The following is an 18155-nucleotide window of genomic DNA, read 5'->3' as shown; positions in this document are numbered from 1 at the left end:
AATGCTACGGTGATCGCTACTTGTTTAAAAAGTAGCCAAGCTACTGCCAAGCTGGAAAATGTTGTTAAGCTTCGCTAACGTAGCTTCGATTTTTAAGTTCAATCAATCAATCAATCAATGTTTATTTATATAGCCCTAAATCACAAGTGTCTCAAAGGGCTGCACAAGCCACAACGACATCCTCGGTATAGCCCACATAAGGGCAAGGAAAAACTCACCCCAGTGGGACGTCGATGTGAATGACTATGAGAAACCTTGGAGAGGACCGCATATGTGGGTAACCCCCCCCCTCTAGGGAGACCGAATGCAATGGATGTCGAGTGGGTCTAACATAATATTGTGAGAGTCCAGTCCATAGTGGATCCAGCATAACAGTAAGAGTCCAGTCCACAGTGGGGTCAGCAGGAAACCATCCCGAGCGGAGACGGGTCAGCAGCGCAGAGATGTTCCCAACCAATATACAGGCGAGCGGTCCACCCCGGGTCCCGACCCCGGACAGCCAGCACCCCATCCATGGCCACCGGATCTGTGTGTCTTCCCCTCCACAAGGGATAGGGGGCAGCAGAGGAGAAAAGAAAAGAAACGGCAGATCAACTGGTCTAAAAAAAGGGGGGCTATTGAAAGGCTAGAGTATACAAATGAGTTTTAAGATGGGACTTAAATGTTTCTACTGAGGTAGCATCTCTAATTGTTACCGGGAGGGCATTCCATAGTGCTGGAGCCCGAATAGAAAACGCTCTACAGCCCGCAGACTTTTTTTGGGCTCTGGGAATCACTAATAAGCCGGAGTTCTTTGAACGCAGATTTCTTGCCGGGACATATGGTACAATACAATCGGTAAGATAGGCTGGAGCTAGACCGTGTAGTATTTTATACGTAAGTAGTAAAACCTTAAAGTCGCATCTTAAGTGCACAGGAAGCCAGTGCAGGTGAGCCAGTATAGGCGTAATATGATCAAACTTTCTTGTTCTTGTCAAAAGTCTAGCAGCCGCATTTTGTACCAACTGTAATTTTTTAATGCTAGACATAGGGAGACCCGAAAATAATACGTTACAGTAATCGAGACGAGACGTAACGAACGCATGATAACGATCATGCATGGTAACGATCATGCATGGTAACGATCGCAAAGTTAATTATTTTTCATGAAAAACTGTAGTTTTTACCACTGCAGCCGTAAACCTTCTTGTGTGTTGTTGTTGTGGGTCATAGACAGATAGATAGTACTTTATTGATTCCTTCAGGAGAGTTCCCTCATTGCAGTGGGTGGGAGAGGGTACGTGCGCCTTGGAAGTAGAAAGGAGAGGGGTTTAGTCGGCCATAAGAGGGAGTGGGAAGCAGGGGAGAATCAAGGAACACAACAAATAAGCGGCGTTTGGTCATTTTAACGTGAAACAAATTATATCGATATTAAGATATTTTCTTAATTCATATCTTGTTTAAGAATATATTGATATACACTATACTGCCAAAAGTATTTGGCCACCAACCTTGACTCACATATGAACTTGAAGTGCCATCCAGTTCCTAACCCATAGGGTTCAATATGATGTTGGTCCACCTTTTGCAGCTATTACAGCTTCAATTCTTCTGGGAAGGCTGTCCACAAGGTTGCGGAGTGTGTTTATAGGAATTTTCCACCATTCCAAAAGCGCATTGGTGAAGTCACACACTGATGTTGGTCGAGAAAGACTTGTACCATGAATTGATTTACGTGGACCCCGACTTGAACAAGTTGAAAAACTTATTCGGGTGTTACCACTTAGTGGTCAATTGTACGGAATATGTACTGTACTGTGCAATCTACTAATAAAAGTTTCAATCAATCAATAAAAAAAACTTGCTCTCACTCTCCGTTCTAATTAATTCCAAAGGTGTTCTATCGGGTTCAGGTCAGGACTCTGTGCAGGCCAGTCAAGTTTATCCACCCCAGACTCTGTCATCCATGTCTTTATGGACCTTGCTTTGTGCACTGGTGCACAGTCATGTTGGAAGAGGAAGGGGCCCGCTCCAAACTGTTCCCACAAGGTTGGGAGCAGGGAATTGTCCAAAATGTTTTGGTATCCTGGAGCATTCAAAGTTCCTTCACTGGAACTAAGGGGCCAAGCCCAACTCCTGAAAAACAACCCCACACCATAATTCCAACTCCACCAAATTTCACACTCGGCACAATGCAGTCCGAAATGTACCGTTCTCCTGGCAACCTCCAAACCCAGACTCGTCCATCAGATTGCCAGATGGAAAAGTGTGATTCATCACTCCAGAGAAGAAGTCTCCACTACTCTAGAGTCCAGTGGCGGCGTGCTTTACACCACCGCATCCGACACGTTGCATTGGACTTGGTGATGTATGGCTTCAGTGTCAGCTGCTCGGCCATGGAAACCCATGCCATGAAGCTCTCTGCATACTGTACGTGCTCTGTAGTAACTGACTGTACAAAAAATCGGTGATCTCTTTGCACTATGCGCTTCAGCATTCGCTTACCCCTCTCTGTCAGTTTACGTGGCCTACCACTTGGTGGCTGAGTTGCTGTTGTTCCCAAACTCTTCCATGTTCTTATAATAAAGCCGACAGTTGACTTTGGAATATTCAGGAGCGAGGACATTTCACGACTGGATTTGTTGCACAGGTGGCATCCTATGACAGTTCCACGCTGGAATCACAAAGAGCGGCCCATTCTTTCACAAATGTTTGTAGAAACCGTCTCCATGCCTAAGTGCTTGATTTTATACACCTGTGGCCGGGCCAAGTAATTAGGACACCTGATTCTAATCATTTGGATGGGGCCAAATACTTTTGGCAATATAGTGTATATTACAAACTCGGTACATCGCCCAGCCCTAGTATCATGTTATCTCTGTAAATATACTGTATCAAGGCAAATACACGACACGTATAGGTAGAGATACGTATAGACTTGGACAAAAAACTAAGTTGTTCCTCGACATGTTCAGAGCCTGGTAAAAAATGTAGTGGGACACATGTTTTATTCATGTTCAGTTGTCGAGGTGTCGGGAGTTTTGTCGAGCTTCTCGTTGTTTTGTCGAACTTGTCCCTGTACGAGGTTCTGTCTCTATCTCTTTGGTGAGACATGGCAACGACAAGGCAGCATGAGGGACAAAAGGGACATAAAAGAGCGTAACTCCACATATCATTAAACAAACACGGGCAGCGAGGAAGGCAGGGCGAAATGGATGTTGTCGGACTGGCAGCAGGAAACAAGGATGGACGTGACAAAGGAGATGGGGAGTGAGACAGAGGAGGAGACATACCTGTGAGTAGAGCAGAAAGGTGCACAGTCCATCGTCTTCAAGACGGCCAGACAGTCTGGGGACTTAGTTTATTTTTATCCTGGTTTAAGGGGAGTCTGGACCAGATTTAGCAGGCTTGTAGTGTCTTTCCAAAGGGGTTCTAGGACAACCAGCATCTATGCATGCTGATACATTCCTTGGGCGCTAAACTATTCTGGAATTTTACCTGGAACTAGGGTTGTATGGTATACCGGTATTAATATAGTGCCGCGATACTAATGAATCATTTTCAGTACTATACCGCCTCTGAAAAGTACCGGTCTTTGAATATGACCAATGTATGATCCTGTAACTACTTGGGATCGGATTGATACCCAAATTCGTGGTATCATCCAAAACTAATGTAAAGTATCAAAAAACAGAAGAATAAGTGATTATTACATTTTAACAGAAATGTAGATAGAACATGTTAAGAGAGAAAGTAAGCAGATATTAACAGTACTTGAACAAGTAGATTAAAAATCTATTTTGTACTACTTGTCCTTAATAATGTTGACAAAATAATAGAATAGAAAATGACACAATATGTTACTGCATATGTCAGCATCTAAATTAGGAGCCTTTGTTTGCTTACTTACTAATAAAAGACAAGTTGTCTTGTATGTTCACTATTTTATTTAAGGACAAAATTGCAATAAGAAACATATGTTTAATGTACCGCAAGATTTTTTGTTAAATTAAAGCCAATAATGCACTTTTTTGTGGTCCCCTTTATTTAGAAAAGTACCGAAAAGTGTCGAAATAATTTTGGACACACAAGCTAGCAAGCTACGGAGTTTGCCGCAAATGTATTTCTTGTAAAGGGTTTTAAAAACGGGTATGGAAGCTGGACAAATAAGATGCCAAAAACCACTTTCATGTAGAATTGGACAGAAAAAAGGACTTTTTTTTCTCCTCCATTTGAAAATGTGGAAGTTATCATCACTACTGTCTGATTCCAAACAATGCAAGTCATCAGAATCAGGTAATGCACCAACTTATATTCTTGTCTTGATGAAAGAAAGGAATATATATGTGTTAAACATGCTTGTATTATCATTAAACACCTTTAACTTGTTAATAAAAACATCTATTTCATAAATAGATAAATATAAATTATGCCCGAAAGCAGGTGAGATAGGCTAGAGCACCACCCCGTGACCCCAAAAGGGACAAGCGGTAGAAAATGGATGGATATATATGAATGAGGTAGATCCCCTCGACTTGGTCAATTTAAAGTAGCTTGCCTGCAGAAAAAGTGTGGGCACCCTTGATTTAGATGATTAGTTTAGCTCTGCAACATGTTCCCCTCTTAAAATATGTGATCATACTTTGATCTTATTGGAATAGACACGGTCAGCAACAATACTCAGACAGACGGTGGTGTTTGAGTAATGGTCTTTTCTAGCAAGTAACATAACACCTTTACACCCCCAGACTGAAACATTGATCCGAAGCCGGATGGTTCTAGTTTCTCATGGTGATTATTTCAAATTCTCATGAATCAGCAGAACTTGGCCTGATAAACGTTTTTACAACCGTTTATTGCTGAAATCCATTGAGAATGTAAAAAATGTAGCCTCAATTTCCTGTTCTTAAGCGACACATCTGCGCATCTGCTTTCCCCACATCTGCGGTCCCCTCCAAGGTTTCTCATTGTCATCCCATTAGGTTGAGTTTTTTCTTGCCCTGATGTGGGATCTGAGCCGAGGATGTTGTTGTGGCTTGTGCAGCCCTTTGAGACACTCGTGATTTAGGGCTATATAAGTAAACTTTGATTGATTGATGATTAAATTGACTTCACTGCAGTAGGAGATATCGAACACTTTTTTCCCCCTCCAGGACCTATCAACCTTGTTTTCCCCTTTTTCCACTGAACTTTAGACATTGTCTGGACTATAAAAACATTGGACAGAACGAGTCATACCAAAGACTATAAAAATGGGACCCATTACCTCCCTGCTTTGCACTCAGCATCAAGGGTTGGAATTGGGGGTTAAATCACCAAAAATGATTCCCGGGCGCGGCCACCGCTGCTGCTCACTGCTCCCCTTCCCTCCCAGGGGGTGAGGGTGATGGGTCAAATGCAGAGGATAATCTCACCACACCTAGTGTGTGTGTGACAATCATTGGGAAAAAAAAAAAATTGTTGTTGTCAATGTAGTCTTAAATTTGTTTATTGTTCATAATTTAATGTTGTTCATTACACAAATATTTACATACATTAACTTGTAAAATTCTAATCATCTGTCTTCTTCTAATGAGTTCATTACAATCTTTGCAAGCTGGGTAACGTTTGCTGTGGTCTGGAACAACATGGCACACAAACAACTATCAGAAATGCAGCCAATATTCCACACAGATAATATGTCATGAGACATCCATCCATCCATCCATTTTCTACCGCTTATTCTCTTTGGGGTCGCGGGGGGCGCTGGAGCCTATCTCAGCTACAATCGGGCAGAAGGCGAGGTACACCCTGGACAAGTCGCCACCTCATCGCAGGGCCAACACTGTCATGAGACATGCAAATATAAATTAAATACACAGAGGACATAAGTAAAGGAAATTGAATGAGCTGGGATATACCTACAAACGAGGCATAATGATGCAACATATACATACAGCTACCCTAAATAGCATGTTAGCATCGATTAGCTTGCAATCATGCACTGACCAAATATGCTTGATTAGCACTCCAGCAAATCAATAAAATCAACAAAGCTCACCTTTGCGAATTCATGCCCAGCATAAAACGTTTGGTGGACAAAATGTGACAAAAAATAGTGGCATACAAAAAAGTATTTCTGTGGCAGCATCAGAGAAAGTTGTACATGTAAACAAACTACGACGAGTTCAAGGATCGCTGAAATTAGTAGGACAAAACGGTGCTTGCCAAATAATCTCATCAGTGAAATATGTTGCATAAAAACAGTGAGATTTATAAAAATTAGAAAGGTTTGTGTCATGTTTGTCCTCCTACAGAAAATATATCACAACAAAAAATATATTTTTTTCTTCATCTTTTTCCATGTTCACACATCTCTGAAAGAGGTCCATGGAGCCACCAGGGTGGCGCTAATGAGCCGCGGGTTCCTAACCCCCGGCCTACCCTGTTCAGGGTCAAGGGTGGGCTGGAGCGTTGCCTTCGTTGAGAGGTTGAGTAGTCCCTGACTGGTCAACAGTTAATAACAGGAACATATAGACTCACATTTACACCAACGGACATTTTAGAGTCTTCAATTAGAGTAACATACTCTACATGTTTTTAGACATCAGAAAAAAACGAGAGTCAACCCATTCACTAAACCACATGCTCTACCATGTTGGTCGCAACACAACAGTAATATGAAACAACGAGAAAATAATGAACTGGGACTGTATTGATATGTGAATTTCTGTCTCTATACTCTGTGATTGACTGACGACCAGCCTCAGGTTTACGCAGCCTATCACGTAAAGTCAGCTGGTTTTCGGCTCCAGCTCTCCACAACCCCGACTGACCATGATAAGCCGTAAAAATCAATAGATGAAGTCAGAGTGTTTAGCAGCTGTAGCTTGAGCTGACTTCAATGAGTTTGCAGAAAACTATACGTCTACGACAGCAGTTTACTACATTTGGTACTTTTTATATTGCTCATAAATGCAGAGTGTCTCATATTAAAGAAGTAGACTAATTAGCCCATCCTTGTCTTTTATGTGCAGGTTGGCTCTGTATGTGTACGAGTACCTGCTGCATGTAGGAGCACAGAAGTCAGCACAGACCTTCCTCTCAGAGGTAAGTCACCTCTCGGGTTGCCAACTCCCTGGGAAAAAAAATAAGGGACACCTGGCAGCATTTTTTAAGCCTTTTTTATATGTGTGAATTGACTTTTTATAAGGTTGAATAGAGGCAACTGGACTCTTCTTGTTTGTTGAAGATGTTTCAAAGTTGCATCCATTCGACCTTTGTGGATTATATGATCACTGACAATCTACGAACACACATTTTATACTATTTCACCTCAAGCAGAATTGAATTAGAATTGAATGCATGGCAAATATTTTTTTTTAAATATTCCTTGTGTGTGTGTGTGTGTAAAATCACAGCATCAACAGCATGAAATATGTTGTATCTTAAATATACAAATGAACATAATTCTATAACAGAAGTCTTACTTTAAAGCAGTATAAATTCAGTGGGCAGCTTTATGATGGAGCAGGTCTTCAACTTTCATCAGTGTGAAAACAGAAATATAATGTTTAATTTTAAAGGGGAACTGCACTTTTTTGGGGGAATTTTGCCGATTGTTCACACTCCTTATGAGAGACAAGATAACAAAAGGTTTTTTATTTTTCTGCATTTCTAACATGGAAAAATGGGCTCGTTTTAGGTGGCTCGCAATGCAGCTAATGGGAGCAATCCATTTTTACCTGTAAATCACTTTAAAAATGCATCCAAAAACCGCCAACAATACTTTCAGTAACCTGTGTATTAACCATGCTGTAGCGACATTGTTGTTATAAGAGCGAACTCAAGGGAATTATTTTTCTAGCGTAGTAACACATCGCCGTAAAAGCTAACCACGGTGAGAGTAAGCTTGCTTCTGTGTCAGCACCCGAATAGCGTCGAAGTGTGCAATTCACAACATAATGCGATAGGACACCAATCTGTACTGACTGAACAATCATTTTACAGTATCTGTAATGTATTAGCCCACATTTCATGCTTTGTTTGTACACAGCTGGCTTGACAGCATTTGTACTGTAACACGCATGTATGGCCGGAGACGTTTCCAGTTTATTTTGGGTAAGCACTCAATTTATGTCGGCATAGCTTGGCTCCAAACTCCACATGAGCTATATGAGTCACGCCGACCTCACTTTCCCAGCTTCCGTCTGCTCTAATGTTCCAGCTTTTCTCTGTACTCGCTTCTAGAACCAAAAGTTCATCCTCTGTATATTCAGCTTCAAAAAGATAATGTTGTGAATCCTCATTTGTTCAAAAATAGTTGTCTTCAATGTTTGTTACCGAGTCTGCCATGATTAAAAAACACAAGTGAATGTTTTCGGAAGTAGGAACACACAGTTGTTGCCAGAAGTTGCGAGTGCGCTGCTATGGAAATGAGCTGAAAAAATGAGTTCCGGCAATGATTAATGGCTATGAAGGCTACAACAGTGACTCCTGTTAGCCGTATCTTCCAAGCGTTTTTTGTCATCCGTTTATTATTTCCCCCACCCTTTGGTAAGTTACTGTATTACCAGATACATGTAGTGTCAATATCATAAAGTGTAGTGTCACTCTCATTAAGTGCAATGTCCCTATCAAAAAGTCTAGTGTCCGTGTCATAAAGTGTAATGTCGCTATCATAAAGTATAGTGTTCCTATCATGAAGTCCTGTGTCACTATTGTAAGGTTTAATGTCCCTATTATAAAGTGTAGTGTTGCTATCATAAAGTGTTGTGTCACTGTCATAAAATGCAATGTCACTATCATTAAGTTGTAGTGTCCCTATTATAAAGTGTAGTGTCTATATCACAAAGTTGTAGTGTCCCTATTATAAAGTGTAGTGTCACTCTCATAATGTGTAATGTCACGACCATAAAGTGTATGTCACGATAATAAAGTGTAGTGTCACTCTTATTAAGTGCAATGTCCCTATCAAAAAGTGTAGTGTGCCTGTCATAAAGTGAAGTGTCGCTGTCATAAAGTGTAGTGTCCATACCATGAAGTGTTGTGTCACTATCAATATCTTTGGTGACTCCATTATAAAGTGTAGTGTCTCTATCATAAAGTGTAGTGTCGCTATCAGAAAGTGCAGTGTCCCTATTATAAAGTGTAGTGTTGCTATCATAATGTGTAGTGTCCTTATTATAAAGTGCAGTGTCCCTATTATAAAGTGTAGTGTTGCTATCTGAATGTGTAGTGCACCTATTATAAAGTGTAGTGTCACTATCATAAAGTTGTAATGTCCCTATTATAAACTGTAGTGTCTCTATTATCAAGTGCCATGTCACTATCATAAAGTGTAGTGTCTCTATTATCAAGTGCAATGTCACTATCATAAAGTGTAGTGTTGCTATCAGAATGTGTAGCGTCCCTATTACAAAGTGAAATGTCACTATCATAAAGTGTAATTTCACTATTATAAAGTGCAATGTCTCTATCATTAAGTGTAATGTTGCGATCAGAATGTGTAGTGCGCCTATTATAAAGTGTAGTGTCACTATCATAAAGTTGTAGTGTCACTATTATAAAGTTTAATGTCACTATTATAAAGTGTAGTGTGTAACGACCGGGGCGCATTGTGATGCGGGGTTCGTTCTCTCAGGAATGCAGACGGGCGTCAGACACAGCGTGTAGGTAAGAAAGTATTTATTTAATAAATAAATTATACTGGAACAAAGAAAAGGGTGCTCATAGCACAAAAGGTAAAACTAAGAAAGACTAGCGTGGGAGCTAGCAAGTAACCGAACCTAGCGTGGAAGCTACCAGGTACAGATCCAGAACAAAAGTCGTCAACTGTTGCATGAAAACAAACTACGAGGCAAGAACGAATGACAGGGAGGACAGGCTTAAATAATAATGTCAGTGATGACAAACAGGTGCGTGTCGGGAACAAACGCGGCAGGTGAAAATAATAAGTAGCCATGGCAACAAACTCAGGTGTACAAAACAGGTACTCAAGGAGTCCAAAACTAACCAAAAACACAAGTATCTTGAAAACGTAAACAAAAAATATGATCCGGGCAGCGGATCATAACATAGTGTCTCTATTATCAAGTGCAATGTCACTATCATAAAGTGTAGTGTCACTATCAGAATGTGTAGTGTCCTTATTATAAAGTGCAGTGTCCCTATTATAAAGTGTAGTGTCACTATCATAAAGTTGTAGTATCTCTATTATAAAGTGTAATGTCTTTATTATCAAGTGCAATGTCACTATCATAAAGTGTAGTGTCTCTATCATAGAGTGTAGTGTCGCGATCAGAATGTGTAGTGCTCCTATTATAAAGTGTAGTGTCACTATCATAAAGTTGTAGTGTCCCTATTATAAAGTGTAGTGTCTCTATTATCAAGTGCAATGTCACTATCATAAAGTGTAGTATCACTATTATAAAGTGTAATGTCACTATTATAAAGTGTAGTGTCTCTATTATCAAGTGCAATGTCACTATCATAAAGTGTAGTGTCGCTATCAGAATGTGTAGTGTCTCTATTTTAAAGTGTAGTGTCACTATTATAAAGTGTAGTGTCTCTATTATCAAGTGCAATGTCCCTATCAGAATGTGTAATGGCACTATTATAAAGTGTAGTGTCTCTATTATCAAGTGCAATGTCACTATCGTAAAGTGTAATGTCACTATCATAAAGTATAGCGTCTCTATTATCAAGTGCAATGTCACTATCAGAATGTGTAATGTCACTATTATAAAGTGTAGTGTCTCTATTATCAAGTGCAATGTCACTATCATGAAGTGTAATGTCACTATTATAAAGCGTAGTGTCTCTATTATCAAGTGCAATGTCACTATCATAAAGTGTAGTGTCGCTATCAGGTTGTGTAGTGTCGCTATTATAAAGTGTAATGTCACTATTATAAAGTGTAGTGTCTCTATTATCAAGTGCAATGTCACTATCATAAGGTGTAATTTCATTAGTATAAAGTGTAGTGTCTCTATTATCAAGTGCAATGTCACTATCATAAAGTGTAGTGTCACTATCAGAATGTGTAGTGTCGCTATTATAAAGTGTAGTGTCACTATTATCAAGTACAATGTCACTATCAGAATGTGTAATGTCACTATTATAAAGTGTAGTGTCTCTATTATCAAGTGCAATGTCACTATCATAAAGTGTAGTGTCACTATCAGGATGTGTAGTGTCTCTATTTTAAAGTGTAGTGTCACTATTATAAAGTGTAGTGTCTCTATTATCAAGTGCACTGTCCCTATCAGAATGTGTAATGTCACCATTATAAAGTGTAGTGTCTCTATTATCAAGTGCAATGTCACTATCATAAAGTGTAATGTCACTATTATAAAGTGTAGTGTCTCTATTATCAAGTGCAATGTCACTATCATAAAGTATAGTGTCTCTACTATCAAGTGCAATGTCACTATCAGAATGTGTAGTGTCACTATTATAAAGTGTAGTGTCTCTATTATCAAGTGCAATGTCACTATTATAAAGTGTAATTTCACTATTATAAAGTGTAGTGTCTCTGTTATCAAGTGCAATGTCACTATCATAAAGTGTAATTTCACTATTATAAAATGTAGTGTCGCGATCAGAATGTGTAGTGCTCCTATTATAAAGTGTAGTGTCACTATCATAAAGTTGTAGTGTCCCTATTATAAAGTGTAGTGTCTCTATTATCAAGTGCAATGTCACTATCATAAAGTGTAGTGTCACTATTATAAAGTGTAATGTCACTATTATAAAGTGTAGTGTCTCTATTATCAAGTGCAATGTCACTATCATCAAGTGTAGTGTCGCTATCAGCATGTGGTGTGTCCCTATTATAAAGTGCAGTGTCGCTATTATAAAGTGTAGTGTCTCTACTATCAAGTGCAATGTCACTATCAGAATGTGCAATGTCACTATCATAAAGTGTAGTGTCGCTATCAGAATGTGTTGTGTCTCTAATATAAAGTGTAGTGTCACTATTATAAAGTGTAGTGTCTCTATTATCAAGTGCAATGTCATTATCATGAAGTGTAGTGTTGCTATCAGAATGTGTTGTGTCCCTATTATAAAGTGTAGTGTCACTATTATAAAGTGTAATGTCACTATCAAGGATACCTTAATCTCACCCTATCAGGAGGCCCTCATTTCGGAATGCAATGATTGGTGTTCATAGCTGTCAATCACAAAGAGCACAGCTTCGTCTAGTGATCTCTCTCTCTCTCTCTCTCTCTCTCTCTCTCTCTCTCTCTCTCTCTCTCTCTCTCTCTCTCTCTCTCTCTCTCTCTCTCTGTGTTGTTTTTTCCCACTGCTCAGAGTGCGTACTACCATTGAGCTAAAACACAGGCAGCACTTTACTTGAAGTTGATTGGCTACTATTACACTTGCGAAAGAGCTGTATTCATGAACGTTAATGTATATATATTTTTCTTTTCAAACTGTGTTTTCGGGCGGGTGAGCCTCCAAAACCCCCTCACCCCCAGTGCCCCCACTTGGGTTATTGCGGCCCTGGTCTCCATCATAGAGCTGTGTTTCTCTTCAACCACTTAGATGCACAACTAGTGTTTGAGGGCGAGACATTTTTACTGTAATGACAACAACAGAGCAGAGTTGCTAAATGACACTTCTAAATAAAGTAAGTTAGCACATCTCTGGCGGGTGTGACAGCAACATATGTCGCTACCCGGATTGCTCCTTTTTTCTTGAGGAGAAAAAAATGCCACTCTGCAAAATACTCAAAAATGACAGAAAAGTCAAACTATTATATTTCAGACTTTCGTTTATTCTCACGGTCACAAAAATAAAGGGACAAAGTGCGTCCCTTGACAACGCAATACGGAACGTGTACTCTAAACGTGGGACGATTCGGTTTTTCAAGGGACTAGGGTTGTCCCGATACCAATATTTTGGTACCGGTACCAAAATGTATTTCGATACTTTCGATACTTTTCTAAATAAAGGGGACCATAAAAAAAATTGCATTATTGGCTTTATTTTAACAAAAAATCTTAGGGTACAGTAAACATATGTTTCTTATTGCAATCGAAGAACAATTTTGTCCTTAAATAAACAACAACTTGTCTTTTAGTAGTAAGTAGGCAAACAAAGGCTCCTAATTAGTCTGCTGACATATGCAGTAACATATTGTGTCTTTTATCATTCTATTATTTTGTCAAAATTATAAAGGACAAGCTGTAAAAATGTATTATTAATCCACTTGTTCATTTACTTTTAATATATGCTTATTTTCTCTTTCAACATGTTCTATCTACACTTCTGTTAAAATGTAATAATCACTTATTCTTCTGTTGTTTGATACTTTACATTAGTTTTGGATGATCCCACAAATGTAGGTATCGATCCGATACCAAGTAGTTACTGGATCATACATTGGTCATATTCAAAGTCCTCATGTGTCCAGGGACATATTTTCATTTTAAATAAAAACGATTTTGTGATGATAAAAAATATTGATGTAATCAGAATAGTATCGACTAGATACACTCTTGTACTTGGTATCATTACAGTGGATGTCAGGTGTAAATCCACCCATGGCATTTGTTTACATTCAGGCGCGATAGCTTTTGTTAGCGGTGACGCCGGTGAGCTATTGTATTCTCCTACAGTGTGTAGTGAAACATGTTTAGCTATTCCTCGTCCTGCAGAGATGATACTTGTAAGAATCGTACTTTATTCGTCACCATGGAGGCGAGGATTAGTGATTTAGAAGTAGCTAAAACACTGCCGACTGCGGATGTATGTTAGCTGCTAGCTAGCTAGCTATGTTTTAAAGCACCTCTTCCTGAGGGTGTTTCAGTGGAATAGCTTCACCTTTATCGTCAGTTTTAAGCCAAAATGCGTCCGTTCTCCCTTTTCTGTCTACAAACCATGTCTGCTTGTACAAACCCCGTTTCCATATGAGTTGGGAAATTGTGTTAGATGTAAATATAAACGGAATACAATGATTTGCAAATCCTTTTCAACCCATATTCGATTTAATACACTACAAAGACAAGAAATTTGATGTTCAAACTCATAAATTTGCAAATAATAATTAACTTAGAATTTCATGGCTGCAACACGTGCCAAAGTAGTTTGGAAAGGGCATGTTCACTACTGTGTTACATGGCCTTTCCTTTTAACAACACTCAGTAAACGTTTGGGAACTGAGGAGACACATTTTTGAAGCTTCTCTGGTGGAATTCTTTCCCATTCTTGCTTGATGTACAACTTAAGTTGTTCAACAGTCCGGGGGTCTCCGCTGTGGTATTTTAGGCTTCATAATGCGCCACACATTTTCAATGGGAGACAGGTCTGGACTACAGGCAGGCCAGTCTAGTACCCGCACTCTTTTACTATGAAGCCACGTGGATGTAACACGTGGCTTGGCATTGTCTTGCTGAAATAAGCAGGGGCGTCCATGGTAACGTTGCTTGGATGGCAACATATGTTGCTCCAAAACCTGTATGTACCTTTCAGCATTAATGGCGCCTTCACAGATGTGTAAGTTACCCATGTCTTGGGCACTAATACACCCCCATACCATCACAGATGCTGGCTTTTCAACTTTGCGCCTATAACAATCCGGATGGTTCACTTTGGTCTGGAGGACAGTTTCCAAAAACAATTTGAAATGTGGACTCGTCAGACCACAGAACACTTTTCCACTTTGTATCAGTCCATCTTAGATGAGCTCAGGCCCAGCGAAGCCGACGGCGTTTCTGGGTGCTGTTGATAAACGGTTTTCGCCTTGCATAGGAGAGTTTTAACTTGCACTTACAGATGTAGCGACCAACTGTAGTTACTGACAGTGGGTTTCTGAAGTGTTCCCGAGCCCATGTGGTGATATCCTTTACACACTGATGTCGCTTGTTGATGCAGTGCAGCCTGAGGGATCGAAGGTCACGGGCTTAGCTGCTTACGTGCAGTGATTTCTCCAGATTTTCTGAACCCTTTGATGATATTACGGACCGTAGATGGTGAAATCCCTAAATTCCTTGCAATAGCTGGTTGAGAAAGATTTTTCTTAAACTGTTCCACAATTTGCTCACGCATTTGTTGACAAAGTGGTGACCCTCGCCCCATCCTTGTTTGTGAATGACTGAGCATTTCATGGAATCTACTTTTATACCCAATCATGGCACCCACCTGTTCCCAATTTGCCTGTTCACCTGTGGGATGTTCCAAATAAGTGTTTGATGAGCATTCCTCAACTTTATCAGTATTTATTGCCTTTCCCAACTTCTTTGTCACGTGTTGCTGGCATCAAATTCTAAAGTTAATGATTATTTGCAAAAAAAAAAAAAATGTTTATCAGTTTGAACATCAATTATGTTGTCTTTGTAGCATATTCAACTGAATATGGGTTGAAAATTATTTGCAAATCATTGTATTCCGTTTATATTTACATCTAACACAATTTCCCAACTCATATGGAAATAGGGTTTGTACATGTGGTGCATGTTGAGCACATTCTAACAAACAACCTCGCCTTGTTGAGTGTGTGTCCAGTAAATGCAACAGCTGATTGAATTAGCCGGGACCAATACTGCTGAGCCAACATGATAGGCTTTTTTTTATGTCGGTGCAGGAATTTAAAAGAAGTGACACCAGAGAACATTGAGCATGACGTCTTAAAGCTGATGTCTTTTCCATGATATCACTGACTGTGATCGCCACTAATGCGCCTTTTTGGATACCTCGCTCGTCCTTATCTCCGCCTCCATGACTCTTCCTTGAATGCGAGTGTGTCCTCAGCGTGGTTCAGATGAGGCAAAAAAGTGAGGAGGTGAAAAGGAGGTCAGTCGATGGTGGTGGTTTGACCGAGACGACAATAAATTACCATTTTAGTGGCTTGTGGTAACTAAGAGGAGAACAAAGAACGTGGGGATGGAAAAGGTTACATCATCAGCTGGCACACTCTGACTTTGTGTGTGTGTGTGTGTGTGTGTGTGTGTGTGTGTGTGTGTGTGTGTGTGTGTGTGTGTGTGTGTGTGTGTGTGTGTGTGTGTGTGTGTGTGTGTGTGTATTTCTACCCTTCTTGAGACATCAACACAGAAAAGTACCTTCCATATGAGGAGCGGTGAATAAGTTAGGACATAAATCATGGTCCCAATACGGAAAACCATTGCATCTAATAGAGAATGTCTCATTTGCACCCCTGGTGGTGAAATCTATCAAAATTAGGGTGGTCCCAAAAAGAAGGGATTTTTCAAATTGACTGTGTCGGAAATAACAAGTGTGTGTAAAAATTTGAAGTGCTCCCCCTCTGGCCAACATATGTAATAACAATAAATTGAAATGCGCTGTCTATGACCAAGATTAATTAAATTAAATATGTATGTAGAGATGTAATGTAATAACTTGAAGTAAATAATGAAGATTAAAAACCAATTACAAACAAATAATTCCCCCAAAAATAAAATAACTAAAAACAGTCTTTTTCTCACAATGTGTCAACTTTTTTCTTATAAAATTGGGAACAATTTCTCATATTCTTTCTGTTTCTGTAATATTGCAATATTTTCTCGTAAAATTATTACTTTTTTTTAATGTAAAATTATTACTTTTCAATGCAAAATGTAAAATTAGGACTTTTATCACAATATTGCCCATTTTTTTGTGATTCTTGTAAAATAATGAAATTTTTTGAGTAAAATGATGACTTTTGTCACAGTTTTGCCCAGTAAAATTCTGAGTGTTGTTATAATAGTGCCAACATTTTAAAGTTTTCTTATAAAATTGTGACTTTTGTTGGGTAAAATTTCAACTCTTTTCATAAAATTGCCAACATTTTAAGCTTTTCTTGTAAAATTCCAACTTTTGCACAAATGTTCAGTTTTTTTTGAAAACTTTTGACTTGCGTTGTGTAAAATTACGACTTTTATTATAATACTGCCAAAATTCTAAGTTTTACTTGTGAAATTGTGACCTTTTGTGTGTGTGTGTGTGTGTGTGTGTGTGTGTGTGTGTGTGTGTGTGTGTGTGTGTGTGTGTGTGTGTGTGTGTGTGTGTGTGTGTGTGTGTGTGTTTTCTTGTATTTCTCCCCTTTTTGAGACATCAATGAGGAAAAGTACCTTCCATATGAGGACCAGTGAACAAGTTAGGACATAAATCATGGTCCCAATACGGAAAACCATTGCATCTAATAGAGAATGTCTCATTTGCACCCCTGGTGGTGAAATCTATCAAAATTAGGGTGGTTCCAAAAAGGACGTATTTTTCAAATTGACTGAGTGTCGGTTTTAAAAGTGCTCCCCCTCTGGTCAACATATGAAATAACAAGTGTGTGTAAAAATTTGAAGTGCTCCCCCTCTGGCCAACATATGTAATAAGTGTGTGTAAGAAATTGAAATGCACCCCCTTTGTCCAAAATAAAAAAAACAATAAAATCAATCTGAATAGAATAGAATAGAATATAGAGACATACTGTAATAACTTGATGTAAATAATGAAGATTAAAAACCATCCATCCATCCATCCATCTTCTTCCGCTCATCCGAGGTCGGGTCGCGGGGGCAGCAGCCTAAGCAGGGAAGCCCAGACTTCCCTCTCCCCAGCCACTTCGTCCAGCTCCTCCCGGGGGATCCCGAGGCGTTCCCAGGCCAGCCGGGAGACATAGTCTTCCCAACGTGTCCTGGGTCTTCCTCGTGGCCTCCTACCGGTCGGACGTGCCCTAAACAACTCAACCAATTACAAACAAAAAATTTTAAAAAACTGTTCTACTAAAAAACGTATTTTAATAATAAATATTTAATAATAATTAAATAAATAAATACATATATAGAGACATAATGTAATAACTTGAAGTAAATAATGTAGATTAAAAAACAATTACGAACAAAAAATTCCCCAAAATATAAAATAACTTAAAGCAGTCTTTTTCTCACAGTGTGTCGACTTTTTTCTTATAAAATTGGGAACAATTTCTCATATTCTTTCTGTTTCTGTAATGTTGCAAAATTTTCCCGTAAAATTATTACTTTTTTATGTAAAATTATTACTTTTTAATGCAAAATGGCGACGTTTGTCATATAAAATTCTGACTTTTATCACAATCTTGCCCATTTTTTTGTTGTTCTTGTAAAATGGTGACATTTTTTTGAGTAATATTATGACTTTTGTCATAGTTTTGCCAAGTAAAATTCCAATTACTATCATAATATTTTGACAACATTTTTAGAGTTTTTATAAAATTG

General features: G+C 39.0%; 1 protein-coding gene across 5 annotated transcripts in view; it reads left to right on the top strand.

Moving 5' to 3' along the window:
• ssbp2b (single stranded DNA binding protein 2b) overlaps positions 1 to 18155 on the top strand; it is a 316774-nt gene that overhangs the window by 201434 nt on the left and 97185 nt on the right. For all 5 annotated transcript variants that reach the window (XM_061986544.1, XM_061986545.1, XM_061986546.1 and 2 more), the window contains one exon: positions 6996 to 7068. In XM_061986544.1, the coding sequence (XP_061842528.1) occupies positions 6996 to 7068 (73 nt within the window). The remainder of the gene's footprint in view (positions 1 to 6995; positions 7069 to 18155) is intronic.

Source organism: Nerophis lumbriciformis, linkage group LG12 (genome assembly GCF_033978685.3).
Source record: "Nerophis lumbriciformis linkage group LG12, RoL_Nlum_v2.1, whole genome shotgun sequence".
Taxonomy (NCBI): Eukaryota; Metazoa; Chordata; class Actinopteri; order Syngnathiformes; family Syngnathidae; genus Nerophis; species Nerophis lumbriciformis.
Note: the sequence above shows the minus strand (reverse complement) of the source record. Positions and strands in the feature narration are given on the sequence as shown.